The 13,819-nt window shown below is 42.5% G+C and overlaps 1 protein-coding gene across 1 annotated transcript; it reads left to right on the plus strand.

The window, feature by feature from the left end:
* Positions 1 to 95: 95 nt before the first annotated feature.
* xk (X-linked Kx blood group (McLeod syndrome)) lies at positions 96 to 13,486 on the plus strand. Its single transcript, XM_007903470.2, has 3 exons — positions 96 to 346; positions 6,261 to 6,523; positions 12,735 to 13,486. The coding sequence occupies exons 1-3, from the start codon at positions 102 to 104 to the stop codon at positions 13,484 to 13,486; spliced, it is 1,260 nt and encodes a 419-aa protein (XP_007901661.1). The 5' UTR covers positions 96 to 101.
* The last annotated feature ends 333 nt before the right edge of the window (positions 13,487 to 13,819 follow it).

The raw sequence follows: 13,819 nt of genomic DNA on the forward strand, positions 1-13,819 counted from the left end.
CCTGCATCCGCAGCGGCTCGGCGACAAACAGGGCTGGACGTGATGGATGTCTCCAGCCTTTGCACAGAGGAGTGAATCATTTCCCACTTGATGCGCTGAGGATGAAACCCCCGGGCGGTATCTTCGTGTCGGTCTTTCTGTTCGGTGCAGAGCTGATCGCAGCCTTGTGTCTGAGCACCACTTACAAATCCAACGGAGACCAGATCTGGCAGGGGCTGACACTGCTCTTCGCTCTGGTGCCGGCGGTGCTGGTCCAGCTCACTCTAACCTTCGTTCACAGGGACCTGAGTAAAGATAGACCCCTGATACTGTTCCTCCACCTCTTATTGCTGGGACCGTTTGTCAGGTAGGCGAGTTTGCATCTACCAGAGGCAATGAAACCAGCGGTGATGTACTGGGTCTCCCCCCAACCCCCATCCCCAACCCCCATCCCCATCCCCATCCCCATCGGTGTCTGGGTGTGAGGGGGCGCTGGGATGGGAGTGCACGTGTGACTTGGATGCAAAGCAGAATGCAGATCTCGGATGGGGTTTAAAGGGTCGGGAACCAATGCTTTTCTTGTTGCTGCTGTTTTTTTGGTTCGTGTAATGGACCCGCAGAGCACAACGTTGAGACGCGATGGTTGTCAGATCCTTCCCGACTTCGTAACATGCATCGATCGCCCTCCCTCATCGCGGGCGATGCTGTGATACGAATGGCGAGGCTGCGAATTATGATCAGAATTATTGCTGGACCAGAAATATTGTGGTTATTGCTTCCCGTGCATGTAGATTTCAATTAATAAAGGTGTTTTTTTTTCCCTCCCCTGTTAACATGTTACGCGGCCATCGTTTCCCTACTGTATTCGAAACGTAAGGCATTTAAATGGCAGAGTAAATAAATGCACACTGTCACTTGTGCTGGAAAATATCCAGTGTTTCTTTATCGCTGGAGATAAATGTAGTTCGACATATGTCGATGGTGGATGGGGCCGTCGTATTATTCTGATGTTTGAAATGTTAAATGGTTCTGGTGGCTAAGTTGCTAAGTGTGTAAGTTGCCTGTGTATGTGTATGTGTGTGTGTGTGTGTGTATGTGTATGTGTGTGTAAAAAAATTGACACCGAGAATCATGTGCCCATGTACCAAACCGATGTTTAATCATTCATTGCTGTCTGTGGACTACTCTGTAACAACAGGAGGCTGGTGAGGCCAAATTGGAGCATCGCTGCATAATGCATTACAGAGATCATTCATCACACGAAAGAGACATGTGCAGGAGTCTCTGGTGAACCAGAAATGGAGAGATTATATTTTCTCCTAGCTTTCTCGCGGCTATAGCAAGGGTCCGGAATATTAGAAATGGCAGCCTTCTCCCCGCGCGTTTGCCCAAACTGTTCAGAACAATGGTTTGGATTCTCTTAAGCACGGTCATGGGTTTCGGCATGTGTCAGACACCAGGCTGACCCCAAAAATTAGGACAATGGTCTTGTCCATCTGCTTGCATCATTTGTGAATAATCATTTGTTATGGACCAGCGCTGGAGTTTGAGCAGCAATGTCTTGTCGTTATGGAAGAATTAGCACCAAATGTAATACAATTCAAAGATAGTTACAATTGAAATACATTTAAAACATTTTTTTGTATTAGAACACATGTAGATAATAACGCCAATAGGGATATCTATAAACCGTTAGAAAAATTTATGGTGGGTGGGCGTGTATTGAGTGTAGGGCTAAATCAATGAGCAATTGCAAACAAAAATAATGTTTCACATAATAGTCTTTGACATTTTCTTTCATAGAATGATTTGATTGCCACTGGGTTGTTAATCCTCTGTGTATTGTGCGGGCAGCCGTTGCTGTGTGGATATTCAAGCGTGTCTAACAGCATGAAGGACCTTTCATTCTGGCCTCCACCTAGAAAATTGTTTATCTTTCAGTGCAGGCTGACTGAAAAAACAATCACAGTAGCTTTCCAGGAAAATGGAGAGGCTACTGTAAAACACTACAATTCTTTCTGCTTATATCGTATACCCAAGGCTTTAATAGCAGGTTTGAAGTGTGGGTGATGTAAGAAAGTAAGGCGAGGGTTTCTTCCTACTGGGAAGGTTCCTTTTAAATCTGCAAGCCAAAGCCCTTTAGGGTAGGTTTATCCAATATCCAAGTAAGACAAGCAATAGAAAGCTTCCAGACAGTGGCCATAATGGTAAGCTATGCAGGTTTAATGGGTTAAATTCCAACAGTATCCCAACATGCACTTAAGCATTGGCTTTTATCAACCTGCACCTAATACTCTTCAGAATTAGTTAACAACACCTTGCATTTTCTATAGTGCCCCTTACGCAGGGAGGATCCCATAGGATCTAATGCAGAATTAAGCAGAGATTGCACACCATTCCACACAAAGGGAAATTATCGAGCATAGGTGACATGCATACAGAAACTTGCATTTTTATAGTGCCATTCACACAGGATACAGTCTTGGAACACTGATAGGAAATTCTATTTGGTTTGGATATTGTTAAGTATGGTGGTGGGTTTCTACATGTGTCAGACACTTGCCTGAACAAAAAATAAGTGTGCAGCCATTTTTAGTTTGATTTACCAGTACTGGGAAAAGATATATATTTTTTTCTTTTGGTCAGCTTGGTGGCTGACCTGCAGAAATCCATCACCAGGCTTAGGAGTAACCAAACCAAATTGAGAATTCCATGCATGCCACCTACAAATGGAAATTCTGGAGAGAGATTGTTGGAATGGAATGTGCTCTCTCTCCCTGGAGGGACACATCCTGCTTACCTAATTCCTGAAAGTATTAGGTGCAGGTTGGTAAGAGACAAGTCTTGGGGACGCCAGTGTGTACAATGGGGTACTGCTGGAGTCTAATCAGCTGGAACCGCATAGCTTGCCATTGATACACTTTCCAGCAAACTTTCCAAGCTTGTCCAACTAGAACCACTCTACCTAATGGAGTCATCTGTACTCCTTCCCCACTGGGCGTCCTCCCGCAATGACCTAGTCTCCTCGGTCACTCTTCTCCACAGCTCCCTCTCCCCCACTCTTGATTCTCTTGCTTCCCTCTTCTCCCAAACCGTTTTCTATTCACATAAATCACCTTGGTACACCAGGCACCTCCGCTCCCTTAAAGCACTGGTGCGTTCCGCGGAGTGCATCTGGCTAAACTCAAAATTAATGATCCATCGGCAGATCTGGCTAGACAATATCAAATCCTACCCCTCCGCCCTTGCCTCTGCTAAATTGGCGTTCTAGTCCAAGACAATCTTGGAGGCTAAGGACAACCCCAGGCTCCTCTTCTCTATCACTAACCGGCTCCTCCACCCACCCGCTCATGCCTCGCCCATCCTCACCTCAAATGCTAACTGCGAGGTAATGCTGGACTTCCTCAATTCCAAAGTTGAGGGAATCCGCTCAGCTACCTCTGCCACTGCATCTGCTACCCCATTGCCATCTCCTCCTCCCATCCTGGCCCCTACCCATCCTCCCACCACACCTTTGAACCTGTCTCCCCTTCCTCTCTCATCACCACCATAACCCGTATGAAACTGACCACTTGCTTCCTCGACCCCATCCCTACGCCTCTCCTTACCTCCCAGCTCCACCTCGTTGCCCCTCTACTCACTGACATCATAAACCTCTCCTTGTCCTTGGTACTGTTCCCATCCAATTAAAAACCCCGTCATCACTCTTATTCTTAAAATACCCTCCCTGTACCCTTCTCTACTCCCTAACTACTGCCCCATCTCCAACCTCCATTTCATTTCCAAGGTCCTGGAATGAATTGTTGCTTCTCAGCTTTGCTCCTTCCTGTCCAGCCACTCCCTTCTCGAACCCTCCAATCGGGTTTCCGTGCCGCCCACAGCGCAGAAACAGCCGTGATCAAAGTGACAAATGACATTCTGTCCATCTGCGACCAGGACTCCCTCTGCCTCCTCGTCCTCCTTGACCTCTCTGCTGCTTTCGACACCATCGACCACTCTATCCTTGTCCACCGCCTCTCCTCAACTCAACCTTCACGGCTCTGTCCTTGACTGGTTCAGATCGTACCTCTTACGCCACCTCCACTTCATCTCCACAAACGGCTTCTCCTATAGTCCCCGGACCATCTTATGCTGCATTCCTCAGGGCTCTGCCCTTGTTCCCCTCCTTTGAATATCTATATGCTCCCTCTTGGTGACATCATCCGCAAACATGGGGTCAACTTCCACCCCATATGCGGATGTATGTACGCGGATGACACCCAACTGTACCTCTCTGCCTCCACCCTTGACTCCAGAATCACTGTTGTCCTGACAGAATGTCTGTCAGACATCAAGTCCTGGATGAGAACTAACTTTCTTCAGTTGAATGTCAACAAGACCGAGGCTCTCCTGATTGGCTCCCGTCAGCACCTCCTCATCTCAGGCACTAACAGCATCACCATCCATGGATGTACACTCCACCTTAGTAACCAGTCCGGAACTTTGGGATCTTGTTTGACCCTCAACTATCCTTTCTACCCCACACCTGCGCCATGACCCGCTCTTTCTTTCCCCACCTCCGCAACGTCACCTGGCTCCGCCACTGTCTCACACGGCAGGCCGCCGAAACCCTCAGACGTGCTTTTATTACATTGAGGCTCAACTATGCAAACTCCTTGCTTGTCAGCTTCCCCAACTCCTCCCTCCATAGGCTGCAGATCATCCAGAACTCTGCACCTCCTGTCCTCTACCACACCAGGCTCTGTGACCTTAACAACCCCATCCTCACCCGACTCCATTGGCTTCCCATCACACAGAGGATAATGTTCAAGATCCTGGTCCTCACCTTCAAAGCCCTCCATGGTCTTGCTCCCCGCTACCTCTGTAACCTCCTAACTCCCTACTATCCTCTTCGCTCGGCCTGCTTCACGTCCCCCACCTCGCTCGCCCCACTATTGGCAGGCGGGCCTTCCGCCACTCTGCCCCCACCCTCTGGAACTCCATCCTGCAGTCCCTCAGTCTCGCCCCCTCCCTCACCACCTTCAAAACCCATCTCAAGACCTTCCTCTTCGACCAGGCTTTCAATCCCGCTGTTTCATCCCCTGCTCTCCATGCTCCCCGACCCCGACCCAGCTCAGGTCCGAAATTGTCTGTCCAGTGCCTTGGGACGTCCTCCCGATGTGAAAGGTGCTTTACAAATGCAATTTTGCTGCTGTTGTACCTGATACGGCTTTCTCATGCAGGATTAACAGGAGCTGATTGGGATGATTCCTTGCCCCCAGTGACTCGTCAGATAATTTGATACTAATGTGAGATGTACAGCAATAATCAGAGCATCAGTGTTCTTACAGCTAATCCAGAATGTAGACACAATTGATATTTGAAAGGGCACTTGATCCAGGTCTTTAAAATATTGGGAGTTGGAAATGACTGTTATCTGGACATCAATTACTCACATGACTGTGAACATAGGGCTGTGAGATAGCAGCAACAAATATCATTTGTGTGTATGTGCATGAAGCTTCTAACAACAGAAAATCACATCTCTACTGACCTCTTGCACAAGCACCCAATTGAATTTTGTTTTGCTGATAGTGTGAAGATAACTTTATACTTTTCACAATGGAGGGTTAGACAGACAGAGAAATAAACAAATAGAGAAAATCATAGAGAAATAAATAAATAAATAAAGTCATAGAGAGAGAGAGACAGAAAGTTAGAGACTCAGAAAGTGAGAAAGACACAGAGAGATTCAGAGAACAAAAAAGATAGAGTGAAAGTGAATAAAAGGAGAGGTTCAGGGGAACTTCTCTAGAATTTTATCAGGGTATGAAATGATTTGCCAGAGTGGCTGTTCTACATTTACTTTCACTAGGCATAGAGGCAACAATAGGTTCAGATAAATACAACAACAACACGATTACATTTGTATAGGCCTTTCACGTCGGGAAGATGTCCTAAGGAATAGGAGGTGTGAAAATAGGAGATAGCCAACTTATGACAAGCAAATTTTTTACCCTGCTGTCACTATCATATGTAATGTTGTATATGGGTCCAACAGTGCTAGAATGGGCCAGGTTGTATAATCTGGTATAAGCGAGTCCGCTCTATAATATTTCATTCTTTGCCGGAGGAAAACCTGAAAATGAGTAATTTCCAAGAGTCCCTGTTTTGCAGAGATGGCTTGTACCTATGCGTCTCGGCGCATTTACAGTATTAATTAAAGCAGAGCATTCCCATAAAGGGTGTCACCTGTTTACAAGACTTTCAAAATTTCTTATCCATATGTTTTTACGTTTCAGGGGTTTTGAAGCATTCTGTATCTACCTAAAGCATGGTAAAGCTGAAGAGCCCTATGTCAGCATTATCAGAAAGCAACAGATGCCAAAAAATGGCTACTCAGAAGAAATCGAGAAGGAAGTGGGCCAATCGGAAGGAAAAATTTTCACACACAGAGCTGCTTTTAACCGGACTTCAGTGATTCAGGCTTTTCTAGGCTCAGCCCCTCAACTGACTCTCCAACTGTACGTTAGTGTAAAACAGCAACATGTATCTCCTGCTCGAGGTGAGTGTCTTGAACTGTCTGTTGAGGTGGATTATTAAAAAAATGTTTTAATAATTATTTGGTCACTCAATCCACAATACTATTTGTGGGATACTGCTATGCCCAATTGGCTGCTGCATTTCACCCACAAAATATACATTCAAATCACTCTACAGTATATTCTTTGAAGCAGTTTGAGACTTCTTGAAGACGATATAAGGCACGATGTCAAATGCAAGGATTAATATTATAAATGGTTACCTGTTATTGAACTGAATTTGTGTTTAATGAATGTAATTATAACTTCTTCACTGTAGTTCAGTGGTTAGAGCACTTGCTTTGCAAGCGAGAGACCTGGGTTCGATTCCCAGCAGGGTGAAACCTTGAGCAAGTTTCCTTACTCCACACGCCTGATAATAATCCGTCAAAAAAAACAGTAATAAATTGGTCACTTCAATCCACGACTGTTTGTGGGACACTGCTGTGCGCAATTGGCTGCCATGTTTCGCCCACAAATATGCAGTCAATTCACTTTACAGTATATTCTGTGAAGCGCTTTGAGACGTCTAGAAGATGTGAAAAGCGCTATATCAAATGCAAGGATTATTATTATTATATTGATATTAGAACTTGCATTAACTCTGAATCTTCTAAAAAGACTTGCCTTCTAAAAAAACAAAGAAGCTAATCCTACTGACTTGCAAACTTTCAAACCCCATAGCTGGAATTTGAGCTTATAGTTTAGATTGGCCTTCTAATGTAGTTTTGGGGAAGGGCTGCATTGTTAAAAGTGCCATCTTTCAGATAAAACATTAAGTTAACTGTTGTTGAGGTGGACGTTTTGTTCGATGGCACTATCGAAAAGTGAAGGACGTATCCTTTGGTGCTTTGTCCAACAATCCCCCAGAGAAAAAAATTACTTCAAAACAGTCTGTGGTATATCATTTACTTCAAAGCTGTTTGTGGGATATTGTTATGCGCAAATTGGCTGCCACATTTGACTACAAATACAGTCACTATACTTAACTGAAAACTCTGAAACACTTTGAGAGTTTTGATTGATAAGGAGCTATATCAAATGCAACGATTATTATTGTAAACATTTATTTTATGCTAGCTGGTCTGTACAGTCTGATCTCAAAGGCATCCTACTTTCAAGGTAACACCTTTGTGTGATTAAATGTCCTCCCACCATGCTTAAAACCAATGTCCAACAGATAGCCAGGGTGGGGTGGGGGTGTGTGTGAAGGGGAGATAGGCGGGGTCTTCTTGGAGATGAAGTGACTTTAAGGTGACATGTTTGGTAATGGAATGTCAAAATGGAGCCCACCCTCTGCGGCGGTCTAGGTAATCCATTTCCTGAGTCAGGTGGGTGCGCAGTACTCCAGGGCACTGCTGATGACAACACAGCCAGACTGGATCAGCAGCAGGACTTGAAATGGAGGACCTGTCACTGGGGGCAGGGACTCTTTCCACTCAGCTGCCATTACCTCTGCAAGCCAAAGCCCTTCGATGGTCTTAGCTGGACAAGCAGTGGGAAAGCTTGCCACGCAGTTCTCTCAATGGCAAGCTATACAGTTTACTTCAAATGTACACTCTGGGGTCCCCAAGCCTTAACTCTTGCCAACCTGTACCTTGGAACGTGCTCCTGACATGAAAGACACTTTACAAATGTAATTTTGTTGTTGTTGTAATAATTCCTAGGATTAGGTAAGCAGGATGCATCCTTCCAGGAGAAAGTGTCGACTCCATTCCAATAAGCAACTCTGGAATTTCTATGCATAGAACTCTCAGTTTGATTTGGATACTCTTAAGCATGGTGATGGGGTTCTGCATAGTCAAACACCCAGCTGACCTAGAAAAACATGGTGTGATGAGAGAATTCCCAGTGAGGTTTGCTTTGCTATGCAAAGTAAAGCTCAATGAGATACACTGTGGCTCAAATAATTGTCACCAACCTGTTAAATGTCTCTCTCTCCTGATAGTGACTGCAGGGCTTGGTCAATGAGCACAGTTTATGGAGAAAACGATGCCCTGTTTCCACAAATATTTTTTGTCTCATCTTACTAATCATTAATCACTTTGCCTGCTAAAGCAACTATGGGTTGAATTTGTGCTATTTTTAAAATGGGATTAATTGACAAGGAATCCAACTTGCACAAATGCAGAGTCCAGACGTACATCAAAGCGATCCATGGGAATTTAACTATGACAAGTTATCTGTCCAGCACAGAATTCCCATGGGGTGGACAGAAGTTCCTTATTAAAAAATCTCTTTTAGAAATACTGCAAATTATAACCCAGTATGTACTCTTACTAGAAGCTGCCAGGTCAAAGTATAGTGTTCAGAGCGCCTACTCTATATACGTGCACATTGTTGAAGACATAGTGTTCGGTGCTTACATTATACTGTATATTGGCACATTGAATGACAATGTATATTCAGCTCAAACTCTATTCCATTGATTGACAAATTAGTGATCATAGGGATAACATTTCTCATAGCTTTACCCTTGAGATCTCAACCTTCTCTTAACATTTAAGATCTTAAATACAGCCTTAAATTGGAAGCCAATTTTCTGCAATTCTATGAGGAATATTATAAAAATAGACCCCTTTGTAGTCAGACAATGTTATTTTGTACCTTTCAGAGCTGAAGTTGAAATTTCAAAGTATGTATGAATGCTGCAAACAAGTAATAGATAGATTTTGTTTTTCACTTCAGGAGAACATCTAAAAGCATGTCACAGGAATTACAAATAAATTATAGTCATTGTATGTTTTGTACCTCAACACATTTACAGCATAATCTGATGAGTTCTGTTCTAGTTGGTATTACATAGTAATATACAAACTATAGCTGTCATTTCAATGTAGAATTTTTTCAAATAATAATCTTTCCATTTGATATAGCGCCTTATCATGCCTTTGAGACGTCTCAAAGCACTTCATAAAAAATACTGTAAAGTGAATTGACTGTAAAATGAAATGCGGCAGCCAATTGCACACAGCAGTGTCCCACAAACAGTCATGGATTGAGTGACAAATTATTATTATTATTTTTTGAAGGGATCCGACAGACAATTGAAACTGGGTTCCTACCTACTGCTAGGTAAACAGAAGTGTATGGAGTAAGGAAACTTGCTCAATGTTTCACCCCGCCTGGGAATTGAACCCATGTCCTCTTGCTTGTCAGCCAAATGCTCTAACCACTAAGATACAGAACTCTTACATGTTACAGGACTACTAAACTACAGGACTTCAGTATATTACATGCACAAAAAAGCTTTTAAGTACAACATATGTCAATACACAGTTTAAACTCAATGCATGGTATTTTTGAAAATCGGCAAGATTCTCTAATAAATAACTTTAAAAATGTGTCCAGTATCCTATGATCCTGTGTCATTTCTTTATAGCTATACCTATCCATAGTAATTGACTCCTCTATCTATTACCATTTCATAAATAATAACTAATACATATTCCATAAATTCCATGTACAAACTCTGGATAGTAAACATTGCAACCACAGTCCTTTTCAAACTCTGGATAGTAAACATTGCAACCACAGTCCTGTAGCTCAGTGGTTAGAGCACCTGCATTGCAAGAGAGAGACCTGGGTTCGATTCCCGGCAGGGTGAAACCTTGGGCAAGTTTCCTTACTCCACACGCCTGATAATAATCTCTCAAAAAAAAAATTGGTCATTTCAATCCACGACTGTTTGTGGCACACTGCTGTGTGCAATTGGCTGCTTCGTTTCACCCACAAATATAGTCAATTCACTTTACAGTTTATTCTGTGAAGCACTTTGAGATGTCTAGAAGATGTGAAAAGTGCTATATCAAATGCAAGGATTATTATTAGTAGTATAGTGGAGTCCTGTAGTTTAGCAGTTACAACACTTCTTGCAAGCAAGAGACCTGGGTTTGATTCTCGGCAGGACAAAACATTGGGCAAGTTTCCTTTCTCCACACGTCTCTGTTTACCTAGCAATAAGTAGGAACCCAGTTCTGAGTCGATTTGCCGATCGCTTTTCTGGGAGTTATAATCGCCCCCCCAAAAAAAAAAATTTGATCACTGCATCCACGACTTGTTGTTGGACTTGGCTGCCGCATTTCGCCAACAAAATACACAGTCAATTCACTTTACAGTGTATTCTGTGAAGCGCTTTGAGACGTTGCGAAGACGTGATAAGGGGCTATATGAAATGCAAGGATAATTATTATTATCAGTGAGATAGGTGAAGGATGTTGACCTGAGAGGCTGATATGCCAATCAAGTGACCTGCTTTCTCCAAGACAGCATTGAGCATTTTCAGTGTTGGTGAAGCTGTTCCCATCCTGGCAAGTAACAAATGTTCCATCAGTTTTGACTTGAGCTTTTCAGATGATGAGGATTTAAGTTATAACATGTGCCACTTATGACAGAATACCTTGCCTCTTTGCTGCTCTTGAAGCTATGATGTTGTTTTGCATTGTTTTATTATTCCAATGTCCTGCTTGCCGGAATCTCCAGCTCCAATCTATACGTGATTCAGGCCATTCGGATCTCTGTACCGTGTGTCATCTCCTGCATCAAGGCTCCATGAGCTCATCAGTCTGTTTGCCCCCATCCCACACACACCTTTGCGTCCCCAGGCTTCCTATTCCCAGTGGATTAGATAAACAATCCTTGTCCTCACTTTCAAATGCCTCCATAAACAAGCCCCACCCAACTTCTGCAACCTCACGTGCTTTGACTACTTTCTCCACAGCAAACACCAACCTACATCATGTCGCTTATCCTACTGTCCCACTATTGGTGGGCTAGCTTTCAGGGATCCCCTCTCTGTAACTCTAACAGAGACCGCCACCCTGTTCACTCTTATCAACTTGCTAACTTTTATAGACCTCCCACCCAAATATTGGCGGTCGTGAACTCACTGCGGTGATGTTCACTACCACTCATTTTGCAAACGAGAGACCTGAGCTTGATTCCCGGCAGGGCGAAATGTTGGGCAAGTTACCTTACTCCACGCGCCTCTATTTACTTAGCAGTAAGTAGGAACCCGTTTGTTAATCGATTGGCGGATCTATTTCCAAGGATAATAATTCCTTCAAAAAAATAATAATAATAATAAATTGGTCACTCAATCCATGACTGTTTGTGGGACACTGCTGTTCGCAATTGGCTGCCATGTTTCACCCACAAAATATACAGTCACTACACTTTACAATATATTCTGTGAAACGCTTTGAGACATCTCAAAGACATGATAAGGCGCTATATCAAATGCAAGGATTATTAAAAGGGATTCTCTCTTGTTGGAGTTGATTATTGCCTGGCATTTATGTGGTGCAAATGTTATTTACCACTTGTTAGCCTAAGGCTGGATACTATCCAAGTCTTGCTGCAGATGGTACGGGCTGCTTCATTGTCAAAAGTGTTGGCAATGGAGTTGAACACTTTGCAGTTATCAGCTGTCTCACTCTTGACTTTATGATGGAAAGAAGGTCAATGACGAAGCAATTGAAGATAGTTGTGCCAATGACCTTGCCATGAGGAACTCCTGCAGCGATGTCCTGGCTTGTGCTGATTGTCCTCCTCCAATAACCATAACCCATATTCTTAGAAAACAGAAAATGATTGCAATTCATACTAATGATCTGTTTTTGATTTATGAGGCACTGGTGCAAAATGAGGAGTTATTACAAATGGTCTTGCCTTGTGCCCTGCTCCCTTTGCTCACCATAGAAAAGCACAATAGCTCAGATTGCTCTGTTTCTTTTATTCTACCTATTTATATAGTTCTTTATTACATGTATTGTTATTTAAATAACTTTACTAAAATAGTTTGGCTAATTCTCTTCAGGGTGAAAATTGAGTACCCCACAGACTAAGAACAGATTAAGAAGGCCTTCCCACTAGCAGTGTCACTATATTCTGTAACAGATTTAAAAAGTCTGCAGTTTAATCTCTTTCTATATACAAAATATAAGTAATATAATAGTTTTGTAATAATAATAATCTTTGCATTTGATATAACACCTTATCACGTCTTCGAAACATCGCAAAGCGGTTCACAGAATATACTGTAAAGTGAATTGGCTGTATATTTTGTGGGCAAAACGCAGCATCCAATTTCGCACAGCTGTGTCCCACAAACAGGCGTGTTTTGTTTATCCTAACCACTAAAATTTCTGACTGTTCCATAATCTCTTTCCTATAAATATACTTTTATTATTTCAGGTGTACTGATGGTCATTTCCCTCCTCTCCATTGTATACGGAGCCTTGCGATGCAATATTCTTGCCATCAAGCTCATGTACGACGAATACGATGTAAACGTGAAACCCGCTGCCTACATCTGCATATTTCTGTGGAGAAGCTTCGAGATTGCCACAAGAGTCGTTATTTTGGTTCTTTTCAGCTCAGTCATGCAGATATGGATCCTTCCCGTTGTGCTTCTTAATTTCTTTATCTTCTTTTTATTCCCGTGGATACTCTTTTGGCACAGTAGATCACCCTTTCCTGAGAATATAGAAAAAACATTTACAAGATTAGGTACAACAATGGTATTGTGTTGTCTCACATTCCTTTTCGCTGGAATCAACATATTCTGTTGGTCAGCAGTTCAGCTTAACCTAACTGATCCTGATTTGATTAATAAATCCCACAATTGGTACATACCAGCTGTGTACTACTTAATAAGATTTATTGAAAATGCTGGTCTTGTATTCTTCTGGTATCTCTTCAAAACCGATGTATATAATTACATTTGTGCCCCCTTGTTGGTCTTGCAGTTGTTTATTGGATACCTCATTGCAATTTTTTTTATGCTTGTATTTTACCAGTTTTGTCACCCATGTAAAAAGCTTTTCACTTCCAGTATCTCTAAAGAATTATTAACATGTATCCATGTTAACTGCTCTGTATGCATATGCTGCAAATCCTCTAAACCTCCAGAAAAGGCTGTCTTGGACCATGAGCAGGGTACTTAACCCTTTCAAGAATCTCAGGGTTAGAAGAGTCTTCAAAAGTGATCAATGCATAAATCGTCTTTTTGTACATATCCATCTTGTCTGCATATAGTTCTTAACAGTTTAACTAAACATTCCTTAGCAACCAGTTACAAGCTTGTCTTCAGACTTGACAAACTCCTGCAGCTTTTAATGCTCATGAAATTGATTTTGTTACAATGTTTAAGATACTATTTATAATTAATTTCAGTGGGACGTGGAATAATATTATATTCAATGCCCCTTGAATGCTGCTTGTAACTCACTTGTTTTTTTTACATAAGTTATTGAGTATATGTACAATAGATGTGATTA

Source organism: Callorhinchus milii, unplaced genomic scaffold, assembly GCF_018977255.1.
Source record: "Callorhinchus milii isolate IMCB2004 unplaced genomic scaffold, IMCB_Cmil_1.0 Scaffold4, whole genome shotgun sequence".
Taxonomy (NCBI): Eukaryota; Metazoa; Chordata; class Chondrichthyes; order Chimaeriformes; family Callorhinchidae; genus Callorhinchus; species Callorhinchus milii.